The 24,601-nt window shown below is 38.8% G+C and overlaps 1 protein-coding gene across 4 annotated transcripts in view; it reads left to right on the forward strand.

Annotated features, from left to right (window-relative positions):
- NALCN (sodium leak channel, non-selective) overlaps positions 1 to 24,601 on the forward strand; it is a 245,446-nt gene that overhangs the window by 85,353 nt on the left and 135,492 nt on the right. For all 4 annotated transcript variants that reach the window (XM_069802379.1, XM_069802380.1, XM_069802381.1 and 1 more), the window contains 3 exons: positions 3,921 to 4,063; positions 4,182 to 4,286; positions 7,044 to 7,130. In XM_069802379.1, the coding sequence (XP_069658480.1) occupies positions 3,921 to 4,063; positions 4,182 to 4,286; positions 7,044 to 7,130 (335 nt within the window). The remainder of the gene's footprint in view (positions 1 to 3,920; positions 4,064 to 4,181; positions 4,287 to 7,043; positions 7,131 to 24,601) is intronic.

The raw sequence follows: 24,601 nt of genomic DNA on the forward strand, positions 1-24,601 counted from the left end.
TTAACTGCCTGGCATCTGAGGCATTTTATGGGTGACGATAATGTAGCATTTTCAGCTTTTAAGAGCAACGCATGGATTTTTACTTGCCCGAATATTTCCTGGTTAAAAAGAAAAAAATTACAAAATCAAACTTTTATCTTTTTTTTTTTTTCCTTTACATAAAGTGGCCCTCCTGTAGATTTTTTTTCTCAGCAGCTTCACAGCAAGCACAAGAACGCTGACATGGTAAACCAAGGTAGTCAATAAACATAGATTACACATGCTGAAAATGCTGGAGTTAATGACATACCTGAGCTTAGTTTTCATTTTTTGTTTCTCACTTGGAGTAGCTGCATATCATATAGCACTAAGATATTAATAAAAGACAACACCTCAACCATGCATTCTCTTCCTCTAATAATACGGGATTTTGAATTGAGAAGCAGGAATGTAACGTCGAGTTAGGAGGAAAGGGTTCTGTTTCCAGATTTAGTGAATTTTCCATGTGACCTTTTATCTCTGCTCCTTTAATTCTGCAGTTACAAAATTACAGCATTATTCAGTGCACTCCCTTTTTCATGATGTCCATTCACAGAATGAGCTGATTATAGCAACAGCTGATGTCACAGAGCACAGTGGTGTCACAGAGGCACAGAAACAAGCAGAAAATCCTGTGTGTTTACAACATGTGCATACCTATAAAATACACTATGTAAAAGAGCATCCCTGCATAATGTTGCTATTGTTCTGCTGTCAACTATGAGTCCTTTTTTTAAATAAACACCGTCTATATTCCTTCGGTTTTTAGAAGATAGGGGTTTGGCAGGATAGGTTTCTTCACTCCCCTATGGAAAATCATTGCCTATGTGCTCTGGCTCTTTTAATTCTTTTTTCCCTGGTACTCTATTCATCTGTACAGCATGGAAGAGCCAGGTGACCTTGCTCCCTGATTAGGCATGGAAACCAGTAGACAAAAAAAATTTAAAGTATATTCCTTTATTTTACTTCTGTTGTCACCAGAAAGTTCCTCCTAAATGGCTTTAATCTTTCTTGCCACCAAGGTTTAGCTATCTACTGAAACAAATAGGAAAATTATCATAAATATTTTCTAGATATTTTTATTTACTAAGATTTAACAATATTCTAGATGCAGATGTTGAAATCCTACTCCCAAATTCAGCAAGTTACCCATGCCAACATGCCTGAACTGATGAGTAATGTCATTATAGTCATGTGTTTAACCCTCTTCATGGTTCAAAGCTTTTTCGTGACTGAAATGTCTTGCTGATGCCTTGTAGTCAGGTTGCATGAATCTTGACCTAAACGTTCAGGACATTGACAAGAGATAACTACATTTTGAAGTATATGGGGCCTGTTGTGTATTTGAATAACCAGGCTCTGCAGGTTTTCAAGCCCTTGTTCCCCCGGCCACCCATATTCCTGCTTTTCTTACACAAACTACAGGAGGTCCTGTGCTCTTGTGTGCCCTGACCATGCGACTCCCAGCACTGTGTGGTCAGGATTTAAGCCCTCTGAACCAGCAGAAGACCACACTATGTCACTGATAGACTGACACCGGTGGAAAAGGAGAATTTTGCCATTTGATCTAAGGGGCATAAGTTAGGTTTCATACATGGCAGCATCACCATGTCTGGTTTTTTGTGATATGTCCCACCCACCATCACTTAAAATTTTGATACTTTCTCTCCCTCCGTTTTGCTATGAACATGGTGAGAAAAACACAGCATGCTGCTGTGAAAGGAGAGTCTTTTTTAATAACGTACGCATTGGCTTTAGGAAGATGTAGTCAGATGTTGAAGAAATACTCAGAAAAAATAGAATCTGTTGCTGATGGTCTTTAAATGTAACTTTTAGAAGAGCAGAAACATGCAGTAGGGCAGATGTTAACTAAGCATTACTCTTCTTTTTGAAAGCAAAACATTTCATGGTGTTGAATCCCTTACTGTCATGCCTTTTATTCTGTATCCAGTTGAAACAGTATTTACAGAGACAGTTAACAGCATGGTTCTTGGCATCAGTATTGAAAGCTTTATTACTTTCTAGGCACATATGTTAAGTAAGAATGTATATTCTTAGTGGTGATTGCTTTCTAATAGCCTTAAGAACACCTGTAGCAGTTATATACAAGATATATTTTTACTTTTGTGTCACAGACGAACTCATATTAATTTAATTGGGTTAATTGTGCATTTCTGTCCATTCACAGCATTGCTTTACTGTGGCAGATGGCCCAGTGTATGTGTTATAAATACTTTGCATGACATCTCTTCTATTTTACTAATCTTCACTGTGACTTTCCCATTGGTAATGACTAATGACAGTTTTCTAGCCAGCAACTTTTAATAGATTCCTTTTTTTTCTTAATCTCTGCCTGTCCTCAACAGCACTGTTTTGTTCAATAATTTAATCAGTTCAGCAACAGTATAATATTAGATAATTGAACCATTACTTTATGAATTTTTGAAATGCAAAATACCCATGAAGTAATCACTGGTGAATTTTTCAGTATTGTTAGAGACCACTCTCTTTTCTGAAGAAATAGAAAGGGGTTTGCTATCTATGCTTGAATGTTTTTTCTTTCCTTTTATTTTTATTTCTGTCCCTTGGTCCTGAGAACCATATACAGGAAATAGGAAGGAATCCAATAACCAGAAAAATTAGCAGAAAGGATTAACGTTTTTGCCTACCCACCATGACCATGTTAACCATTCAACACCTACGTATCAAAGGAATGAGTTTATACAGAAAGAATTCCATTCATCCCTGTCTCCTCTTATCACTGAAGATTTATCCGCAAAAGGGACTCCCTAAGGCAGAAACACTTCCAGGTTCATCCCACCTGCATTAGCAGACAAAAGGACGTAGATGGTGGAAATTCAGTGGGAGAATAACAGCGCAGAACTCCTTACAGGCTGGTGTGATTTTCTGGGAAGCTCCCAGACTCAGGAAGGCTCCCTCTCTTTTGTCCAAGGTGTTTCACGAAACAAAGCAGTAGCGGAGCCGAGCTAGCAGGTGGCTGTAGGACAATTCCGTGATTTCACAGCAGTTTGTGAGATTTCACGGTTTAATTTCACAGTTTAATTGTGTTCCTTCCTGGAACAAAAAATTACTTCAAACAAGAATGCTGTATGAGCCCTAACCACAGTCTGTATTTTGAAGCTTTCATTGCAGAGATAAGGACGAATGGGGAGCTGGCTGAAACGCATTATCACTCAGACATTAGGATGAGTTTGGATCTTAAAGTTTAAAATTAGTAACTTCATAGCTTTTACTCGAAAGTGGTTTCTGCACACATAATCCCCTTATAACTTTTCTTCCGTCTTCTCCTCTCTCCCCAGAGTGATATAGGAGGTTCAACTTAAAAATGCTTTAACGTTTTTTAAGGCAACGCATGTATGTTAATGCAGCTACGTTGGCTACCTGCCTGAATTCCCAAACTGTTCAGTAGCTTGTTGTAGAGGCTTAGCTGCGCTTGCTAGAGTCGGGCACCTTGTCGGTGTATTGCTGCTTACTCAGTGTTGCTGATAATTAATAGTGATTTCTTTCACCTACTGAATGTTGATCCCCGTAGTTTTAATTAAATCTGCCTTCTCTCACGGGTGCTGCTGAAGTCACATGATGGGACAAATTCTGCCTTTGGAGACGTTTGCATACTGCCAGTGAACCCACGTAAGGGATTATACGTGTGTGTCCAGGGAGAGAAGGGAGCCAGACTGGTCTGATACAAACCCAATTCCTATTCATTTGCAAAAGGAAGAAAGATGGAAATGCACCTGAAAAACTTGTCTTTGAAGGAGGAGAGGAGAGCTGATACCCTTTAGAGAAAAAGGAAGATAGAATAGATAAACAATTATTGTTTGCTGATATTGAAAACTTTCAAGGAGGCTTAATGCCAAACATTTTCATTTTTCCTCTGACAGGCACAAGCATATTTACTGTTTACGAAGCTGCTTCTCAGGAAGGCTGGGTGTTCCTTATGTACCGAGCAATCGACAGTTTTCCCCGATGGCGTTCATATTTCTATTTCATCACCTTAATTTTCTTTCTGGCCTGGCTTGTTAAGGTACTGAAAAATGTGTTCTTTTAAACTTGTCAGAAATGTAGATCATATTAGAGTGAATTTCTTCTGTTTTCTGCTTGCTGAGCTTTGTGTCAGCCATTCTTTCTTGTTCTCTTTTCAGAATGTTTTCATCGCAGTCATCATTGAAACGTTTGCAGAAATTAGAGTGCAGTTCCAGCAGATGTGGGGGTCCAGGAGCAGTACTACTTCAACTGCCACCACCCAGGTGAAGACCCTGAGATGCTGAGATTCTCTGGGGACTTGAATGAGTTTAATTTATGGATGAATAATAAGCTAAAAATTCCTGTTAATTATTATTTTATCAGATTTATTTGACTTTGCATGTTACTACATACATTTTGAAGTTGATACATGAATTTTCATATAAAATTAAATTCTAGGTTATATTATCCAACTAGGCTTTCTTAAAAAAGAATAATAGAGAAGACTGTAATATGGTTCTCTATATGGCTGGGTATGTTATCACTGTGTTTTTATTTTCTGTTAATGAAGTAGGATAATGCTTTTTTATCATGTCATTGGTGGGCTTGGAATTAGGGTTGCTATTGAATATTACTTTCTGTGCTAAGGAAGAAGAGCTGAAATTGCAAGCTGTAGCTGGAAAGAAGAGAGGTCAGAGAGTAGCTGAAGTGTTTGGGAAGCTGGTCCTGGAACTGAGAAGGGCATGTTGAGACCAAGGAGGAATGAGGTGCTGAGGCAATGAAAGAGCCGTGCTAATATTTGAGGCGGCCACAGAAAGTGAGACCCTGAATATGAGATAATGGGTAGGAAGAAGCCATGGGAGGAAGGGTGCTATGTGTGGGCTGGGTAGTGTGAAGGACCCAGTATGAAAAATGAGGGCTAACAGGCTGAGATTTCAATTCTCCCACTCATTATTGTAACAATCATATTACGTATGAATCCGGAATGTACAAAAGGCCAGGCTTTTCCAGGCTAGTGCAGTTTGCCATCTGTAAGAGCGGCCAGTACCGACTGCCTGCAAAAGGCTCGTAGGAAGACAGATATGAGAAACATACCCATGAGGAAAATTTCTCTAGCCTCTGTAGCTAGAGATTATTTATTTTCTTAAGCCAGAGGATTTAAGTGTTTCAAAATTATTTATTAAATATTTTCTGATATTCCTTTGGTTATTCCTGTAATCCATATGTAAATCTAGGCCTTTTCTGCCTGCTGCTACATTTTTCACCTCAAATAGACCTTGTGGCAATAACTTCTACTCTATATATGTCTTTGTCAAAGCAGACTTGGTGGTATCAATTTAAAATCTAACCAAAAAAAGGACTTTTCCATGTGACACATACTTGGCCTGAGGAACGTAATGTTCATTTCATCTCTGATGGGACAAATTCCTGAGCCATATAAGCTTGTCTGACATACCCTGAACGAGAAGCAGGAACAGAGAGATCAACGTAGGGGAAACTCAAGAAGCAGCCAATATTAAGGAATTTCAAGGATAAAAGAAATTCCCAAAATAATGTCGTCATGTCAAAGAATATGAACATGTTGAATATAAATTGCATTATGTGAAATAAAAATAGTGTGTTGGCTGCAGACAAGCAAATGGTTACTTTGTTCCTTGAGTCACTGACATAATGGGACGTAAGAGGAGTCTGGTTTACTGAAGTACAAAAACAATTTGTCTTTTTCTGTATGAAGAAAGGCAGAAAATTTCTTGCAGGGTTTCTTGTTCAAAGCACCAGACAAAAGATAAAAACCTTGCTTGTTTTGTGCATGAAATAACCTTGAGAAAAAGCAACAATATCTTTCTTCATTTGCCCACTTCAAAAATCATTCAACTGGTTCCAAAACTTAGTGCTATAGAAAAGAAAAGGAGTGTCCGAGAGTCAAAGTCAAGGAAGGGGTCTCTGGAGAAGGATAAAAGGAGGTTATTGTAAAGCACTTTAGCACTGCACGTTAAAGCATGGTACAAAGGGGAGTAACTCGGTGCTGATCTGAGTTGGTAACTCCTCCTGGTGCAGCGATGCTACGTAAGGACTCAGCAGCATTGCAACCATATTCGTGTGACGCTGTCCCCAGTCTGATGAGTACTTCTCTCAGGATGGCTTTTAAGCTTCAGCCACGCTGCTGTGGCTGCGTTCTCGAGGTGACTTCTTTGGGTGCTGGGTGTCAAGGCAAAGGTGGGAGTGAGGTGGGAACTTCACCACACTTCGTTACATAGGATGTGCAGACTCTCGGATGCTGGAGCCATTCATTTTCTTTCAAGGACATTTTCAAGGACAGTGTTAGTCACTTCCAGACATGGTTTCTTACTGGTCCTTATGTCCAGCGGTCTGCATCTTTTTGTGTCCTCATCACTGAGAAAAAAAAAAAAAATGCCAGAACGCCTACACCTATGCTTCCAGAGGTTATTGGTAAAATGTGAATACCACTGTGGTCAAGAGAGTCTTTTCCATTGACATCATTAGTGCCCAGATATCATTCAGCTATTTGCAGGAATTACAAGCTCTGGGTAACAGTACAGAAGGACTATACAGCTACTCTTGATACACATCAGTGCAACAAAAATAAAGTCTGATCCTTGGAGTAAGATAATTTTGCGAGTAAAAAAGATGAGGTTGTCTGTTATTTCCAAATGCACCATGGAACTTACTTTTTGGTCACAATGTATTTGTGTTTCCTCAGGATAAGCTTACCTTAGTAAGGAATTTATTCTGAACAGGTACCACTGTCTAATGATACTGATCAGAGATTAATTGACTCGGTTTCCACATTAGGACTAATAGGGACACATTGTGTTTGATGTTATCTGAGTAAAATTCAGAATCTATTAATGTTGGAAAAAGAGCATGTAGCTTTTTTTCCATAGCATGAAGAACCATTTCCCTCTTATTTTAAACTAGCTATCATCAAAATGTATGCAGGTCCTTAAGGGGAATGTATTAGATTTCACTTGTATTTATTGACACGTAAAACATTTCTGACAACATTTTTCCCTTTCAAGATGTTTCATGAAGATGCTGCTGGAGGTTGGCAGCTTGTGGCTGTTGATGTGAATAAACCCCAGGGCAGAGCTCCTGCATGTCTACAGGTATGACATTGCTTTTTAATAAATCAGTGTGTGTAACCAGCACCACTCAAATGTTGGCATAAGGAGACTGTGGTGAGAAATATCTACAATAGTTTCAGTCATAAATTTCTTTGAATCCGTTGCTTTCTGCAGTGTAGGCTTGTTCTTGAAAATTACAGATCAACCAAAAAAGATATACCACACCCAAAGGGAGAAGATTAGAAAAATGCATTCGTTATAAAGGCTCTGTTTTGTATGTTCATGACAGAAAGGTGTTAGATCTTTTAAATATAAAATAACATAAGTAATCATCCTTTGTCTCTCAGACTTTATATACAAACTGATTCCACTTCTAGGTTATTCACAACAGAAATGCTTGTTTATTAACTGCAAAATACAATAACATACGCCAAGAAGCATGACTAATTGTAATAAACACAGAAGTACCTCATTTCTCTTGTTCCATCTTGAAAATAGGCTCACAGAAGAAGGGGGAAGAGGGGTGTAGGTAGTAAACCATACAGTGTTTGAAACTTCCAGATTTAGTATTCTCACTGGGATATAGGTGAGTTTGTAAAACTGTATCCTCATTGTTTAAATAAATCCAGATTAAGATAAGTAATGTTTTTATAAATCCTTTTTTATTACAGCACATTGTACAGCAGCTCAAATTTTTATTTGCAAGTAAAGTAATGTCACTTCTGGATGAAACAAACTTGCTTCAGAGTAGAAAGCAAAATCTACTATAGCAATCTGATAGCATGATGTTTGTTGGCAGTTTTGGTTATGTTTGGTTTAATGTGTAAACTAAAATACACATACTTGTTGGCAACATGTACATTGCTGAACACTAAGTTGGCAAGCACCTTTCATCCCCTCCACAAGCTGTTCATTCTCAAATAGCTCAGCTTTGTCAAACCACTGCTATATATTTAATTATAGCGTATGTCTTAACTGATAATTCTCTTCCCAAATTTAATTCTTGATTTTGACAGCAACAGGAACATCATTTGTGGTGTTCTCGAGTAACAGTCTCAAGTATGTGGATAAAATGTAGCTGAACTCAGAATGAAAACTCCTCCAGATGAAAGTTAAGATAGCATCTGACTTACCTGGTCTGCCTTTGTCCATAGTATTGCATTCTTGCCCCTTTTAGGAATCATGTGAACACACAGTAAATGGTGTTCCAGGGAGCATAAACCTCATGCATCAGTGGGTGCTGCAGCTTTTTATAATTGAAACTCAGCTAGCAGTTTTCTTCTCATTCTTCATCCCTTTGTGCAACATCTGCAGGGTTTCCAGTAATCTATGACCTTGCTGGATGTCAATCCAAGGAAAGCGATCCGAAGGAAAGCAATGCATTAAAATATTACTTTATTAGCATAGTGCACCAAACAGGCTTTATTCTTATGAAATATAGACTAAAATACAGCCCAAAGAAAGCAAAATCTCAAAGTCTGGATAAACACACACACCTTTATTCATCTCACCATGCATTATTGTTTCAGTTCTATCAATCCAAAGTAAAAAGAAAATAGACTTCTTAAAAACTTTGTGTATTTAAAGCGTTTGCAATATATTAAAGGCATTCTTTAAGCATTAAGCCCCTAGCGAGAGATGTGGTAGTTATTTTCGAAGGATTTGGGTGGGGTTTGTTCCTTAAGAGAAACATGGTGCTCAAATCCAAGTCCAGGGGAGAGTTAATCAGATTGGAGACTATATGTCCTGCCTTTAGGACACATTCAATTGATATGCATTCTTCTGACCTTTATTAGCTAAGTATATTGTTATTCAATATCCTGTGAAGGATGGAGTTCTTAGAAAAATGTAGTGAAGACTCTCTATTGCCCTGTATCATTTTAATTAAATTTTGCAGTAAGTTTGGTTTTATTAATTCCTCTCTGTGCTCTGTAAATATTACTGCTCCAAGTACGAAAGGGAACATTATTAAAAGTTCTGTTTCAACCATTACATGGGACTGGGTCTGTGTTTCCGTGAAGCTCCACTTATTCAGTGTACCGAGTTATTTAGAATTTACTTCCTCAGCAAACTCTACTGTGCATTGGGAGAGGAAATATCCTAGCGGCTAAGGGAATGGAGAGAGACTCTGGAGATCTGGCTTCAATTTAATGGCCAAGCACAAATTTCCTGTAGACCTTGAGAAAACTACTTAATAAGTATCTTTGCTTTAGTTCACATTTCTTATGGTGGAAAAGTGTATCCCTCCCAGATTTGGTTACTGTGGTGTTTAAATCTACTAACTACTTGGGAGGCACTCCAGTAAGATGGGCTTGTGCTATCTAAGTTGGCAAACAGATACATCCAGCTCTCTAAAGCGGGGAGTGATGGAGGAAAGAATAATGTGATTTATGGGTGGTGCGTAACATAAAGACCTCTCTAATACAGGTTTTGGGAGACACTGGACTAGCTGGATCTGTTTGTTTTACTAGTTTGGCCTTTGTACAACCATGCTTACTCTCGCAGAGCAGGTCAGGGGTTTCAGCCCGGCAGCCCTTGCTAGCCTAGGTAGAACATTGCAATGGATCGTGGAGCAATGCAGGTCTGGTGTTATTCCTGAGCAAACAATAATTCAGGCAGAGATACTGTACAGGCTCTGTGCAGAGCCTTTGTCACTCACTTTGTCTCACACAAACGTGTCCTCATTGCACCAAACTGCTCAATTAGGTAAAACGGACGAGCAGGCTAACCACGTCTTTATACTTCCGTCGCAGCTGATCTGCAAAGAGGGGATTGCAAAGGCGTTTCAGAATCCTGGCTACTGAGTCGCGTGCCCTGGTCTGTCTAAACAGCTGGGCTTGCCGGGGCATCTCCTCTTGTCTCTCCCCAGAGCCCACCGCCTTTCCACCAGGCACAGGGCGTATGGGCAGAACAGAACCCGCATGTCCATACGGACCTAGGATCTGCAAGGGGCTCTTGTATACAGCAGCGTAGTAGTTGAAAGGAAATAAGACTAAACCATGAGAGATGGGCAAGAAAGATGGGCATTAACCTGGTGTTTTCGAAGAGCTTTAACTCAGACACCTTAGTAAGTTTTCTTTAGTTTTTTGGACGTGGATGGAAGCGGCAACATGAAAAATTAGTATCAGTATGGTTTCTGATTTTGACTTGCAAATCTATCCTAATGTGGGGTAAAGAGGCTTTTATTTCGGTATAATGGTTTTATATTTACTTCATTTTTCTTTTGAGTGTTCCCAAAGGTGCTTTGTGGTCTTTTGTTACTTATTCTTACTGTTCCCCATGACTGGCATTGATTTTAAATATTGACTTTCTTTTGTCACAGAAAAATAATCTATGTGTTTTCCATTTCAGCATGAACCATTTGGCATGAATGCATGCTGAGGCTCCCACATTGCCACATTATTTTGCTGTTGTTGATATTACTTTAACACATTGTAGTGCGTTAGAACTTCCTGCCTACAGTGATTTACTCCTACGAGCACAGTAGGAAGCTCTCAGTTCACAAATAAAGAAAAACTGAGCACCAGGTTCCAGAAAAAATCCTTTAAAAAACTCTTCAAGCATGTATTTACCCCTTTAATCCCATGTTAAAGGCACACTGTGTTTCTTATTATTACTTTCCTGTTAATTTTAGAGGTTGTTGAAGTTTTTATCACTCCTTCCTTCTCTTTGTCATCCTGTCCACAAAGACTTGTAAAATATATACAGTGATTCAAAGCTGAACTGGAAAATTTTAACTCGTATGTCTTCCGTGAACCTGTGGTTGGTATTACTAACACCAAGTAATGACATCTTCAGTCTTCTCAGTGTGTAGTTTTGTAATGACCAGAGGAAGTCTGGATCTGTGGATCCTGTGGGAAACAATGAGCCAGAAAGCAATTCTCTGTTCATGCTAATATTTTGGGGTCGTATGTCCAGTAGAAATGAAACGTGCAGCTGGGGATGGAATGATGTTTAGAAGAAGCTTGCGAACACTGTGTGCAATGCGTCAGCATGAATAGAAGTGATTACTTAACTCACAAACTGTATGTGCACTCATACTCTGGTAGTAAAATCTTCAGCAGATTAAAAATCCTATATTCACTTTTAATCATTTGTGCTCCATCTAGGGAACAAATGGAAGGTCACAAAGCTATGATCTGAGCAAGCAACTGACGTTATGATTACAGCACTCTTGAACATATGATTAATGTCAGAAATTTAATCATCTTTTTGCCTCAAAAAAAAAAGTTAGTCCTTCATGCTACATATTATTATCCGAATGTGTTACAGAATTCTGTACAATTACAGAATTTTAGAGAACCTTGAAAGAGAGACAAAAATGTCAAAAGTAATATCAGAAGACAGAAAACATATGGAGGGTGGAGGAGACATGGCTAGAGAAGCAGGAATTGAGTGGTTTAGAAGTTTCATAATGGGTATATTGAATGAGAGAGAATGAGAAATGAGACAAAACAGTACTTAGGGATTTTCACTGCAGGAGTAACAGAAGAGAGCACAAGTGGATTTTCTCCTCTTCTCTTTCATGGGAAGTAATTATTGGTGAACCAGAAAAGTGTGGTAATCTATTTATATACTCTGTTGACCTTTAGTGTAACTTTGGAATCAAGCAGAAGGTATGCCTACTCAGTCCTATTCTCTTCTTACCTAGAGTGTCTGTCATTAAATTAAATACATATATAATACATTTCTTCCAATTAACTGAAATCCTCTCTTAGAGTGAAAGAAAAATCTTCCCTTTCAGTTGGCTAAAATTAAATTTTGATTTGAAAGAGTTTATTATTTGAGTATATTATATGAGTTTATTCAGAAGCAGATTAAATTGATTCCAAATCCTAAACTTCTGAGGCTGTCATTAAAAAAAAAAATCTACTTCTTTTTTCTATGCCCTGTTCTCATTTAGAAAGCCAAGAAATTGCATCAGTTAACAGAAGGTTGGATAGTTCAGTGATGTACTTGGCACTGAAACAGTACTGAAAAACAACCGTCTTAGTTTTACTGAGGAGACTCGGGAGCAGAGTATGCAAAGTGTAATGTAAAAGCAAGCTGTTAGTTTTGGTGAGGTACAAACGGTGTAAAAAATGAGGTGGAATGGAAGACTCTGCAGAGAAAGTAAACATGTGGGTGACAGAAGAACATGCACAATAAAGTCCAGCCCCATCCAACCTTCCCAAATTCAGTTGTACATGGGAAGATAGTAAATGCTGGGCACTATGAAAAGAAAAAAAAAAAAAAAGACTTCTAGTATTTTCTACTTGTATGTAGGGTATGGGAGGAAATGGTGAAGTGTGGTGACTGGAGTAAAGGGGTAGAAACTCCAGCTAACTCCAGCTAACTCTCGGGCTCTGGTTGGGGATTCACAAAATGAGCTGTCATTAAATGTGTGCTCAGTTTCAGCTTTGTGCCATTTTAAATGAGGAAGGTAAAGCTGTTACCATCCTCTGCTATCTGCTCACCTCCTTTTTTCAGGGGCTTTAGCCACAGTAATAATGGCAACTGAAGAGGCAGTGAGTTTACTCCTGGGACGTCTCAGCTCACTGCCTCATCTGGTAACGTAAACTGGTGTTCAGTTTATGTTATTAAAAGGAGTCATGAATTCAGACAGCTGAAATGATTACAGTCCGTTTCACTGGAGGAAGGAGGGGACAGGGCAGCTATAATGTAAATGAGCTGCTGGTGCGGTGTTGAGAACCACTATCTTTTTCTGATATGAATTAAAAAGAGAATCTCATAAAACTGGAGAACCAAACATATTTTGCCCATATACATTTTTTGCGTTCTTATATTTGCCATTTTTTACTAAAAGGGACCTGAAAAATAGTAAGGCCCCTGATGTAGATATCAGAGAACGCATAAAATCAGCGGACAAACAACACATTTGCCATGTCTCCAAAATCGGGTGGTACCAGAAATAGGCATATATAGATCATCCTTCTCTGAGCTTCTGGATATCCATTTATACCCTCATTCTCTATCTTGGACTCCAGCAATCATTCATTTAAGGACTTTCTGAAGTGGATGTTAAATTTAGGCCATTATATTTAGTATCTGTTGATGGATTTATCACCTATCAATTTGTCTGGCCTTTTTATGAACCCATTTATCGTTTTGGCCTCCAGAACATCTTGTAGGAACAAGTTACATAAAGTAACTATGTAGCATTTTAATTGATTATGATTGAGGAATTAATTTGCTGATTTTCCTGAGATTACTCAGAAATTACAGAAAACGTAGTGCAAAGATCATTGGTTGTAATTTTGAGATGGATGCTCCTTTTCAATAAAACAATTTGAAACAATTAAACTTGACAGTGACAGGATCACAAGCTGCTCTACCACGCAATCAGTAACGAGAGGAGGGCAGACGTGAGTGTCTGAGGACGATAAACACCAACCATGGGGGTTGGTTGGTTTGTGTTTGTGCTCGTGTATACAAATAGAATTATCAGTGATGGGGAAACTTCAGAAAGGGAAATAGACTTTGAATATCAGGAAGGACTGTTAAAAAAAGAGATTAGTGTATTTGGTGACAAGGCTGTCATTTGTAAGACAACTTTTGAGTCTCCCATAGGTAACATTCTGGTGTTAACAAACACTAATTAACTTAATGATTATTAGATTCCTATTGTAGTTTTGTCTATGCTTCTATTTCTCTGCTATTGTATGCGTGCATCTAAAAGAAAAGTAATTTCGAGGGGATGCAGAACTGCATTCATATTTCCCGTTTGCAAGGCATACAACCAGACTCCCTCCCTTCTTTCCATCCCTCTTTTCCCTCCCTCCTTTCCCTCCTTCCTTCTTTCCCTCTCCCTCCCTTTCCTCCCTCTCTCTCCACCTCCATCCCTCCATCCCCTCTTTCTTGCCTGCCTGCCTTCTTTTCCTTTTTAACCACTATACCGAAGCACATATGTTAACAATGAGTTAGAGACATAGTTCTTTTTTCTCCATTTACTTGCTGAACTGTCTGTTCTTGTTCATTGCAATCAAACTAAATTACTAGCCACAGTTTGTAGCAATCTAACCACAGAAACTAAACAAAAAAGAAAGAAAACACGTTACTGATTTCACTGTTTTGCATTTGAACAAATAAATTTCATGAGCACAACTTCCTCAGCTGGAATATGTAATTTTCCTACAGACTTAAAGTATCAGAATCCCATCGCAAAGACAAAACGGATAGGTGTTAAACTATGATTAAGCTTATAAAAGGGTAGTGGTTTTTCTTGGCAATATTTTTTATTAGAGGAGGGCCTGCTGCAGCAGAAAACATGGTCACATCAGGCCCTTGGCATCTCCTTGGGAGATTTAGGAACAAGTATTTGGAATTTGTCTGAGGCAGTAGGTTTTCAAAAATATTTGCATGTCAGTTGTGGAAGCCTTGGCTGACACCAATATAATCAGTCAAGATCTCTGAACTTCCCCTTATTTTTGGACAAGCTGGAAGTAGACCTTTTGTGTAACTTCTAATTTTCAAACAAGGCCCCAGAAAAACGTTCTGCTCCACAAGTAGTAAGTTTTGCATAAGGAATTGTTATAAATCTTGACCCTCTTTCACACAGGCCTGTACACTTCACCGATAAATGGCATTAATTAGTGACATTCAGTTCTTCCAACATCATGCACAAATTAATAAGCTAAAAATCTCCCACGATAAAAAATATGCAAGTTGTTATAATATTTTTAAAAGACTGCTTCAGCTATGTGGATTTTTTTTTACCCTCAGTCTTTTTGCTGTGATCTGAACAGGCAGAGTGGAGTATTTTTCTAGCATTCTTTTCAGCAATGGACTTCAGTACAGCTTGTACTCGTAATTTGCACTTAGAAATTTTGGGGCACATCGGTGTCAGTGGATTATAGAAACTATTCAGTAATGCCACTAAAATTAAAGTTCAGTTGAGTTTCCTTTAGAAAATTTTACGTCTGGGGTTAAATATGTCCAGTGTTTCAAATCCCATCAAACTGAAAACAGGTATTTAGATTGTCATGTAGCTTTTTTGTGTTTAGCACAATTACAGCAATCAAAGTGTTGGAAGCAGCAGCAGCAGCAGCATGACTTCCTTTAGAGCTGTAACTTGGATGACAAATCTGAGCAAAGTGGAAGACTGCAGAGTTTTAGAATAAAACTAGCAGGGATATTTTTGTGTGTGTTTCTGAGTTGTTTTTCCCCCAATATTTTCCATATTTCTAGTGATTCTCAAAGAAAGGTCTCTTTTCACTAGGGTTGCAAAGTACATCATGTACTACAGCTCTGTAGGTTATTAGATTGTTCTTTATAGATGTTCTTTTTAAATTTTTGAAACTTAAAAAAAAAATCACTTTGTGGTAGCTTTTTGTCACTGTTGGGGTCTCTAATTTTTTGGGTTTCTCCGTAGTCAGTGGACAGAGTGATTCCCGTCATGAATCTGAAGATAATTCACATGTTGGGGATGCTGAATTGCCTCTCGCATTGTCTGTATTTCTTTGTTGTCATGGGGAGGCTGCACAAACCGTGTGGCCACCTCAGCACCTTAGTGAAGTTCCTAAGAGTAAGTGGGATGAGTCTGAGCTAATAGGTATTTAAAAAAACCGGTCTTACTAAATTCTGAAATTTTTAAGTGGCTATTTCATATTCAGATTAAAATTTTTACTTTCAATTATTCATAAATATATCTCACAAAAAAAAAAAATCCATGAGAAAGTCTCTGCCTTTTCTTATCGTATTCTTGGTATTCTGAACACTGACTCTGACTCTTCCGAGAATCTATGTGGTCCCGATTCATCTCGCATGTCTTTAGTCTTTAAGCCCTTAGCGGATGCCAGTGGCAGGATCCTAGCGGCACAGAGCCGATAGAAAGAGATCGGCATTGCCAGAGGGCAGCTGAGGATCTGAGTCTGGTGTTGCCCATCATGCTACAGACTGCACCAGAGTGCAAGGTGTTTACTTTCCTATTTTAGGTGTGCCAGTTCTTTTGGGGTTTATCTCTAAAGCCAAAGTCTTTACCTCCTCTTTCTCCAGTGGGCTGTGGTAATCTATATTATATATTTTTGATGTGCAGATTTAAAGCAAAATTAAGTCCTGCTTCAGCAAGCGTACATATTGAATTTTCATAAGTATTTTGCATTCATTAAGTCCTACTGAAATCAGTAGAAGGTGCCTAGAGCTTTGAGAATCATGTTTTATATGAGTGATTTCATTGACATAAATGCAGTTGTTATACAGGGAAGTATTTGCACAGTCATGTCAAAGTCTACATCCTTTATGCTTTGTGCCAGCTAGAGAGAAGCGTCTTCAGCTGACCCATGCATTTTAACAAGTCGAAGGCTGCAGTGCAGACACTAAATTCAGATCTTCAAGCTGCTTCCCTTTCCTAGGATTCCCTTTCTCTCCTGTGCTTGCCTCAGACCTTTGAAAAGAGGGTCTTTGAGGCCTGACAGAAGTGGAGAGCTAGCAATGTGGCACGTGGAGGAAGGAGACTGACTTTCTTCACATTTAATGTATGTGAACTGATAGCACATGTTTGCAAACCTTCTTTGGCATAGATGTACTTTGATTTCTAGCCTGAGATTTAGTTTGGTATTCAGGGTGAGTATTTCGCAGTTTGAGGTCTTTATTTTCTGTCTGTTATTTTAATTCTTCCCCACAATAAAAAAAAAAAAAATCATTTTATGTTCTTGTCTCAGAGCTTTCCAACAATGTACAAAACCGAACTGTCACAATAAGAGTGTGCATTCCTTTTTATAGACTCTCGTTATCTTTATTTTTCTAGCTAAAGAGGGCCAGGGTGGATAACTGGCCCAGGGGCCATCTGACATGGACTGTGGCCTTCCATACTTTCTTCTCCAGAACAGATCGATCATGCCCACTTTACACAGGGCTTGGCCCTCTGTCTCTTCTGAGCCCCTGTGGCATTCCTGTGTCCTTCAGGCACAATTATTTCTCTGTGGTTTTTTCAGCTCTGAGTATCCAAAATAATGCAAGGGTTGTGTTGCGGTTCACCACAACGATAGTTTTATGGTCTGATGCTGAGATCACGCCTTGCGCGCTCTCGGGTTTGATACCAGGGCGAGCAAGGTTGTTCAAGGGTGCAAAGGCTTTTGTGATGTTAGGGGGTTGTACAGAACAGAGGGAGCCATGCTTGGCTGTTGTTTTAAGGAGACCTAACTGAAGAGGTCTGAACCAGAGCCGTGCAGCCAGCTAGCAATTAACAGACTGGATATGGCAATCAGTTTTTGTAGTTGCTTCTTGGCTTTCGTTCCTTTAACAGAGTAAAAGTACCAGATGGTACCAGAGAATGAGTTTTGCTCAGGTGAAAAGTTTTTAACAAATTCTTTCATAACACAGGGGCAAAAAGGATACGGTGCAATACTTGGACAAAGAAAACAAACATGCCTCGTTGTTAATCTAAGTGTTTTAAAGGAGTAGAGAGGACAGAAAACTAGGATGGGGTAGAACAGGGTGAGCATTGTATGGTACAAGCAAGTATGACTAAGACTAATGGCATAAAAGTAAGAAAGAGAGAATTTATGGCCAGCAATGAATGTTGTAGATTCTGTTGGAAGAGTTGGTGTGGTAGCAGGAAAATGCCCTCCAATGGCTGCAGCCGTTGTCAGGCCAGGCTGGACAAAAGGCTAGAAAATAATTCTGCATTGGTAGGGATAAGGGTGTGGTGCAGCAGATACTTCTTTTACTCTCTCATAAGATGAGAAAGACAAAAACGAATCACAACTGGAAAACTGGCACTCAGCTATGCTGGATTCTTTCCCCACCTTTGCCTTTTGTCTACACAAGGAGCCTTGACGTTTCTACCTCAGCTCAGTGCAGAACTGTTACACGGGCTTCCTTGTCTCAGGACAGTTGGCAAAACACTGGCGTATTCTTTCGTAGTACACAATAGCCACTTGTTCCTGTGGGCAGGAATGGGCATTTACCTTACTTTAGATATTTAAAATTTAGTTATCCAACTGAGGCACAGAAGGTTATACTTAGTGGAGAGAAGCTGGCACCTTCAGCAGAGACTTTCTTTGCTAGTTGTGACATAGATTTTTTTAGATTTTTATAGGCCTAGACCCACAACATGCTATTTCATATTTAAATTGCAGCGTTTCGTGATTTTTCATAATTGCGTTGCACACTCGGTCATTTTCATTTAATCTTTACCTCATCCTCTGAATAGTAGCCTGAGACATCATACTTTAAGTGCCATACATTATTTTGCCATTAATGCCACCTGGTGTATATACTCTATGTGGTGACATTTTATTATTTGCACAGTACCCAGAGAGTATATAAATAATTTCCTTTTCTCTATCATAAACTTTTCAGAAAATTTCAGCTGAGAAAAGCAGATATATACAGTAGTGGGCTTGATTTCAGAAGGCTTTTTACTACCGACACTGCTAATACAGCAGAGTTGGCAGTACACGTGCTGTGCTTCTTTCTTTCTTTCTGGCCTCCACTTCCCTCTGTAGGATCCTAGATAACTCAGAGGAGGAACTGGAACACTAATTAGTGAAAGCTGACTGTACACCCAATTCCCTCCCTCATGCTCTCTTTATCTGCATACAGTTTTGCCATCCAGTCTGTTATTCTGTTGGCTCAGAACTATCATCTTGGGTATCTTCTCAGTTTTCTTCGCTGTCTTCTAAGCCATTTCTTTTACTGAGAAACTGCCTCCCACTGACTATTCATGGTTGTTTGCAAGAGAAGTCTTACTATTTTTACCCTCAGTCACTCCATTTCATCCCCTGCCCAAAGTAAAATCTCCCAGTACTGCTTAGCTTAGAAGCCACCACCGATAGATCCATTCACAGATCCTTAATTTCTTCTTTCTTTCTTCTCTAGCCAAGGTTCAGCAACCTTTGGTCTATGCTGGCTGTCCTTAGCCAAGGCTGATGAACCTGCACTGTTCAGACCTACTCTCCCTCATCCATCTAGTTGCTGCCACTCAGTCAGAACTCATGAAGATAAACATGCTTCTTCACACATATGCATACACATATGTATACCTCTATGCATATCAGTCACTGAAACAGGGCAGGAACAAAGCAAATAACTGTAAGAGCCCTCTGAGCAAGTTTGTTACGGGTGAGCAATCCCACGCTCTATCTCTGGAAGACAGTCTGAACCATTTCTTCTGGTGAGGGTCTTAATTTTGTGCTGAGTGCACGTCTGTTGTATGCTTTGTGGAGCCAGGATAGCTCCTGTACTGCTCTTTTTGCATAGATTAACTCTTTTTCCTGTTAAAGCAAACAGTGGTTTGTGTACCGCTAGGTATCAGGCAGGCTTTAGCCATACCTACCCACAGTACAAGTGTTTTGCTGAGATCAGGGTACGGCTGTTTGGTCGGTATTGTTCCGTCATACCCTCATAGTAATCATTCTACTAAGCACACTCAAAGATAAGCTTGTTTGAAAGGCAAAATTTTGGTAACCATAAATTCTGCAAACCAATCTGTTTTTCTCATATGTGTACATTAACTCTTTAAAGCAAAGTTCCCATTTTTCCATACATTGCCCACTTCCCTTAAAGTGATTTTGTTGAATACAAGTTTGAAATACCAGTAGCACTGAATTTAAAGTAAAAATTTTTTAAAAAGAGAGAGAGAGAGAAAAATGTGCTATGGCAATAATAAGGCATAACTGTAAAGCACAGGCACCTAGAACTCAGTACTCAGCTACACCTTTGAAAAGCGTTGCAGGACATGGCAGGTAGCACACTGGAAATTCACATTTTCGCCCTAAAGTCAGATACCTTTAAAATGAGGAACACTCTAGTAATGACTGGCTAGGAAAAGTGTCAGGAAGCTTGGTTAGCATCACAAAGTTTTCATCAGAGGTAGACATCAAATACAGCTCTGCAAGGAAGTATTCAGCTTCCTTAACTATGAAGCCATCCTTCTCCATATGCCATTCTCTGCCTTACTCACACCACATGTTGCAGGATATTTCATCTACTGATGTGCATCCTACAGGCCCTTGAAGTTCACTGAAAAGTTGAGGACTTTGGTGACCATGTCATTAAAGACTGTATTATAGCATGCATGCGCCAGACACAGATGACCTTAATTCCAGCATTTTGTAATTCATAGCTTTGCAGATTTAATGGCATTCTGTTATTACCAGATTTACCTTTAACAAGACGTAATTTTCAACTAAGAAGCTATCAAGTATATAGGTCCTTATTTTGTTTCCTGAATACCAGTAGTTTATTCAGCAAAAAAATCCAGTTTAGCAAGCATAGGCATATATGTGAATCTCATTAAAGTTGCTGAAATATGTAAGGATTTTGTGCCTCAGTCCTCTTATTGATGCCATTGGCATTGTTTGTGGAAAGATAAGGGCGCAGGTATGGGTGGGAGTCTGGTTCACGCTATGCTGTGTCATGGATGGTATTTGTTTTATTTGTGTGCTCCCAGTCAGAAGGATTCCCATGAGAGAAGGGAGCACTGTTCCTTTTTCAAGGACGCTACTGAGCATGCTTCACGTAGAGGTGGTTGCAAAGGGTGTGGATGAAGTCAGGCAAGGTGTAGCTATGTTACAGCATTAGGATCTTACAGCTTCTGCCAGGAGACTTTGAGGTGGCAGTGAGTAGGCATCCTTCAAGAGGTGGTAGGAGTAACTCCCTGGGGGATAGAGCAGACTGAGTTTAATGCGGCTGAGAATGCCTTTGAGTTAACTAAAACCAAACCTGGAGCAAGGATCTGCCTGCAAGGATACATGAGCAAAGGAAGAGCTGTGTATGATACAGAAATACCAGCTGTGGCTTGCCAGTCTCTCGGTTCAGCGTTCTGAGGCAGGTTGTTACTCACTGATGGAGCTGCAAAAGAGGATGATGCGCTGCTCTCGGGTTGGGTTTCTGAGAGCAAATCGGTGGGGGATTCTCAGTGTTCTGCAGAGCTAAGTAGAGCCGGGCGCCGATGCTTGGAGACCTTCTGCCTTCCCTCAGAGAAGAGGTGAGGAGGAAAGGGCATGTGACAAGCACAGTTTTTTCACCCTCTGTTCCTCCAGATTTTCTCCCTTTTCTGTTAGGGGGAAGTGCAGAAGTGAGACAATAGAACACTGGCACCATCAAACCCAGCAAGGGTTTTGCCACTGGCTGCACTAGAGAAGGATTTAATCTCTAATGTTCTGAATATAGGACGTTGGGTTTGCAGTCATTAAAAATGGCAGATTGAAACAAATCTAAATGTCAGTCTGGAAAAAAATACCTTAAACCCATGAGGCAAAAGGAACATGCTCTTGCTTAGTGTTCCTTCTTAAAAACATGAAGATTTAGGGGTGTATGGGAGAAACTAGCTGTTTATTTCTCCCAGCTATAAATGCAATGAAAAAATGGAGTTCCTTAAATTTACTCTAGCTGTAAGAAATCTACTTCACTGCTTATGTTTAATATTGAACACATTTCTAGAGCACTGCCTAGTTCTCAGAATTAATGATGTACTGTGCTTCAGCAATTCCAAGAATTGTTTGTATCTATTTCATTCCTTCAATGGAGCTTATGTGTCTAAATCCACTTGACTGCTTTGAAAATCTTGATCTCTAAGAAGACACATGTGAGTGTGCTGTGTTTTCCTAAACCAGTAAGGAGCTTATACTGAGACAGATAAGTGTATGTACAAGACACATAGTGAATGCTACAAACTTACTTATTTTTGTGGATTGTGATTATGCAAATGTATTCAACTAAAAACATTAGTAACTTGCATTATCATTTAAATGAGGGGACAGCACTACCAGTGGGTATATATGAACCAGTGTAGTTACTTTTGCAGATTGGTTGGAAAACTGTCTGTAGTAATGCTGGCACTTAAGTTCCTTTTTCACATAAAAAACCCATAGTGTAAAGCAATGTACAATTTATGCTGTACACACCATTTGAGTTCAGCATTAATCATGGATATATAACCAGTAAGGTTAATCCTACTGGTTGTTTAAGATATGTATGCAAAGGGTGAATAATTGAATATAGCTGTGGCTTAGAAGGCAATGTATGGCAGTGATGGATGCAGTTTAAATGTTTTTACTCTTTGCACTGGTGGGATAGCAACATTGACTAGAAATTCATTTAAAAATTACTTAGAAGCCTTAGGAGTGGGAATGAGGGCAAGAATAGATATTTATGTGTAGGTGGTGTTGTACAGACATAGACGTAGAAGGAATGGAATTTATTTGGCTGTCTTAGGAGTCTGGCAATTTAATGTGCTGATAGGAGTTGATCACCTTAGGCACTTTATAATCAGAAGAAAGAGACATCAACAGGAGGTGATTCGTATAATTTTAAGACAGTAATTGATGATAGCTCAAAGCCTAGGTCATTTAAACGTTCAAGACTCCAGCTGAATTCATAATGCAAATACTGAATCACATATTGTGATGATGCATTTTCAGTAGGCCCTACTCTTCAAGTAGGTATAAAAACCCATCATAGTAATAATGAGCAGCATTTAGGGGGCACATTCTATTTTACAGACACACCAAATTTCATCTGCTAAAAATAAAACTCTAGTTAGCCAAAAGTGGACATACAAGTCTAAACAATTTCTACTTCATGAGTATTTGGAATAGCATATTAATTCAGCATACTGCAGTATGTCAGTGACAACAGTTCCCTTTAAAGAATTTTACAGGATAAAAATACAGTGGGAGTGTATATCTCATGATGTCTTACAAATCGTTCTTCAGTTTTGGATGTATTTCAGTGGCCATAATTAAAGAGATGGCTTTCAGTAAAGACATATACATTTCTTAATACTTGATATAATCAAAATCATATAAACCCAATGCTTACAAAATAGCTGGAATTTCTATATTTCCTGTTTTTTAGGGATGACTGTATAAATGGAAATATTACTTCATGATATATCTTAATATGACCATTTTTAAAAGTGCTGTAGATCTTCCTTGGAAAAATAAAATCAACTGAGTGATTTTCAAATGAGAAAACATCTAAATTTGCAGAACTTCCATCAATATTGTCAGACTTATAATATTAGTTTGTTTTATCATTTAATTACAGCATCCTTCCTCTTTCTTCAAGTCTTATGAGATACCTCATAATTCCATTGAGAATTATCAAATAAGAATTATATATTACAAATATAGGACAACAGCATTTTCCTGTCGAAGGATATTCCTTTGTTGTTCAAAAAAATGTTTGATGCTCATATTTTTAAAGAAATCCTTTGAAGTTAACTTCAATAGAAACTCCTACCATACAGACCAGAAGAGATTTAGTTTACTAATTAGCTGCTTCATTTTGATTTAGTACATATCAAAATCCATTCACAATTATAGATTTTTTTTATTAATTAAACTTTTAAAAACAGCTGTGTGCGTGCTGATGGCAAACTTTTAACCTGCCTTTTTCTTTTATTTAATTTTCTTTTTTTCTCAATTCCCAACTCGATTTCATGTTCTACGTTTTTAGGCAAACACTGCACTCACCAGTTGAAGAGCAGGAACTAGAAGCAAGGGTCATGTAAATCCTTACCCTAGAATGAGTTTCACAGTCCGTGAATGACAATTCCCCTATCATTGCCACCCACGGTTCTGTCAACTACTCTTACGAGCTCGCCATGGTACTAAACCCTTTGTTCTCCTTTGTTCCTGTTCTGTTCTTCTGTCCTTCCCCTGCTGTGAAGATAAGATTTCTTAATTCCCACCCCATGTGCTTTCACATCAGGTTAGTATTTCTGGAGTGAAAATTCATAAAGGACATACAGGAATAATTTTTGAAAGGATGGGTTATAGGGAGAAGAGTATCATAAGAGTTTAAGAATTTGTGGGGAGGGGAAGTTAGGGATTTTCTTTCCTCTCCCTTGCTTAATCAACTTCTTTCTATCCATGTCACTTCTCAGTATTGAGGGCATGCCTCAAATTATCGTTTTCATCCAAAATCATGCTTTACCTTGTGTGTCTTTACTGCTTTCTCAATCGCATTTATTTTGCTGTAATCCTGTCTGTCTCTAGCAGCATTCAGTGAAGCAGCTTTTGGTTAGGTGGTGTTAAAACTGTCAGTTTTGCAAATCAGCTTTACCAGCAGCTGAACTGCTCTTCTAGTTTGCTGGGTATAGTTGAGCCGAAGCTGACACAGCTCCAGCAGGTTGTAACGGTGAAAGGAGTAAAAAAAATGCAATTGTACCCCCCTACACACAACCTCCTAGCCTTTGAAAGAAGTCTCACTAATATCTGCATTTGGTTGTTGATTTGTCTTTTGAAGGACCTGCTAGGTTTTATGCCCTAAGTATGCCGTAATTATGCACACTACATATTATACTTATCTCTTTTTATATGGCATCTACATTTTTAACTCTTCTTAATCCTGTTTGGAAAAACAGTCAAAAGAATGGAAATAGTGTGCAGGTTTCTAAAAGATTCTTTGTGGTTTGGGTTTTTTTGGACAGGGGGGTGAATGATTTTCAAAGAGGACTGAAATTTGGATTAGTGATGCATATGTTAGGCTTGAGACAATCTCTCTGTCTTAGGTCGTTTGCTTTAAATAAGTTTCTTAAAATATCATCTTATAAAAGAAAGCTG

Source organism: Haliaeetus albicilla, chromosome 15 (genome assembly GCF_947461875.1).
Source record: "Haliaeetus albicilla chromosome 15, bHalAlb1.1, whole genome shotgun sequence".
Classification (NCBI taxonomy): domain Eukaryota; kingdom Metazoa; phylum Chordata; class Aves; order Accipitriformes; family Accipitridae; genus Haliaeetus; species Haliaeetus albicilla.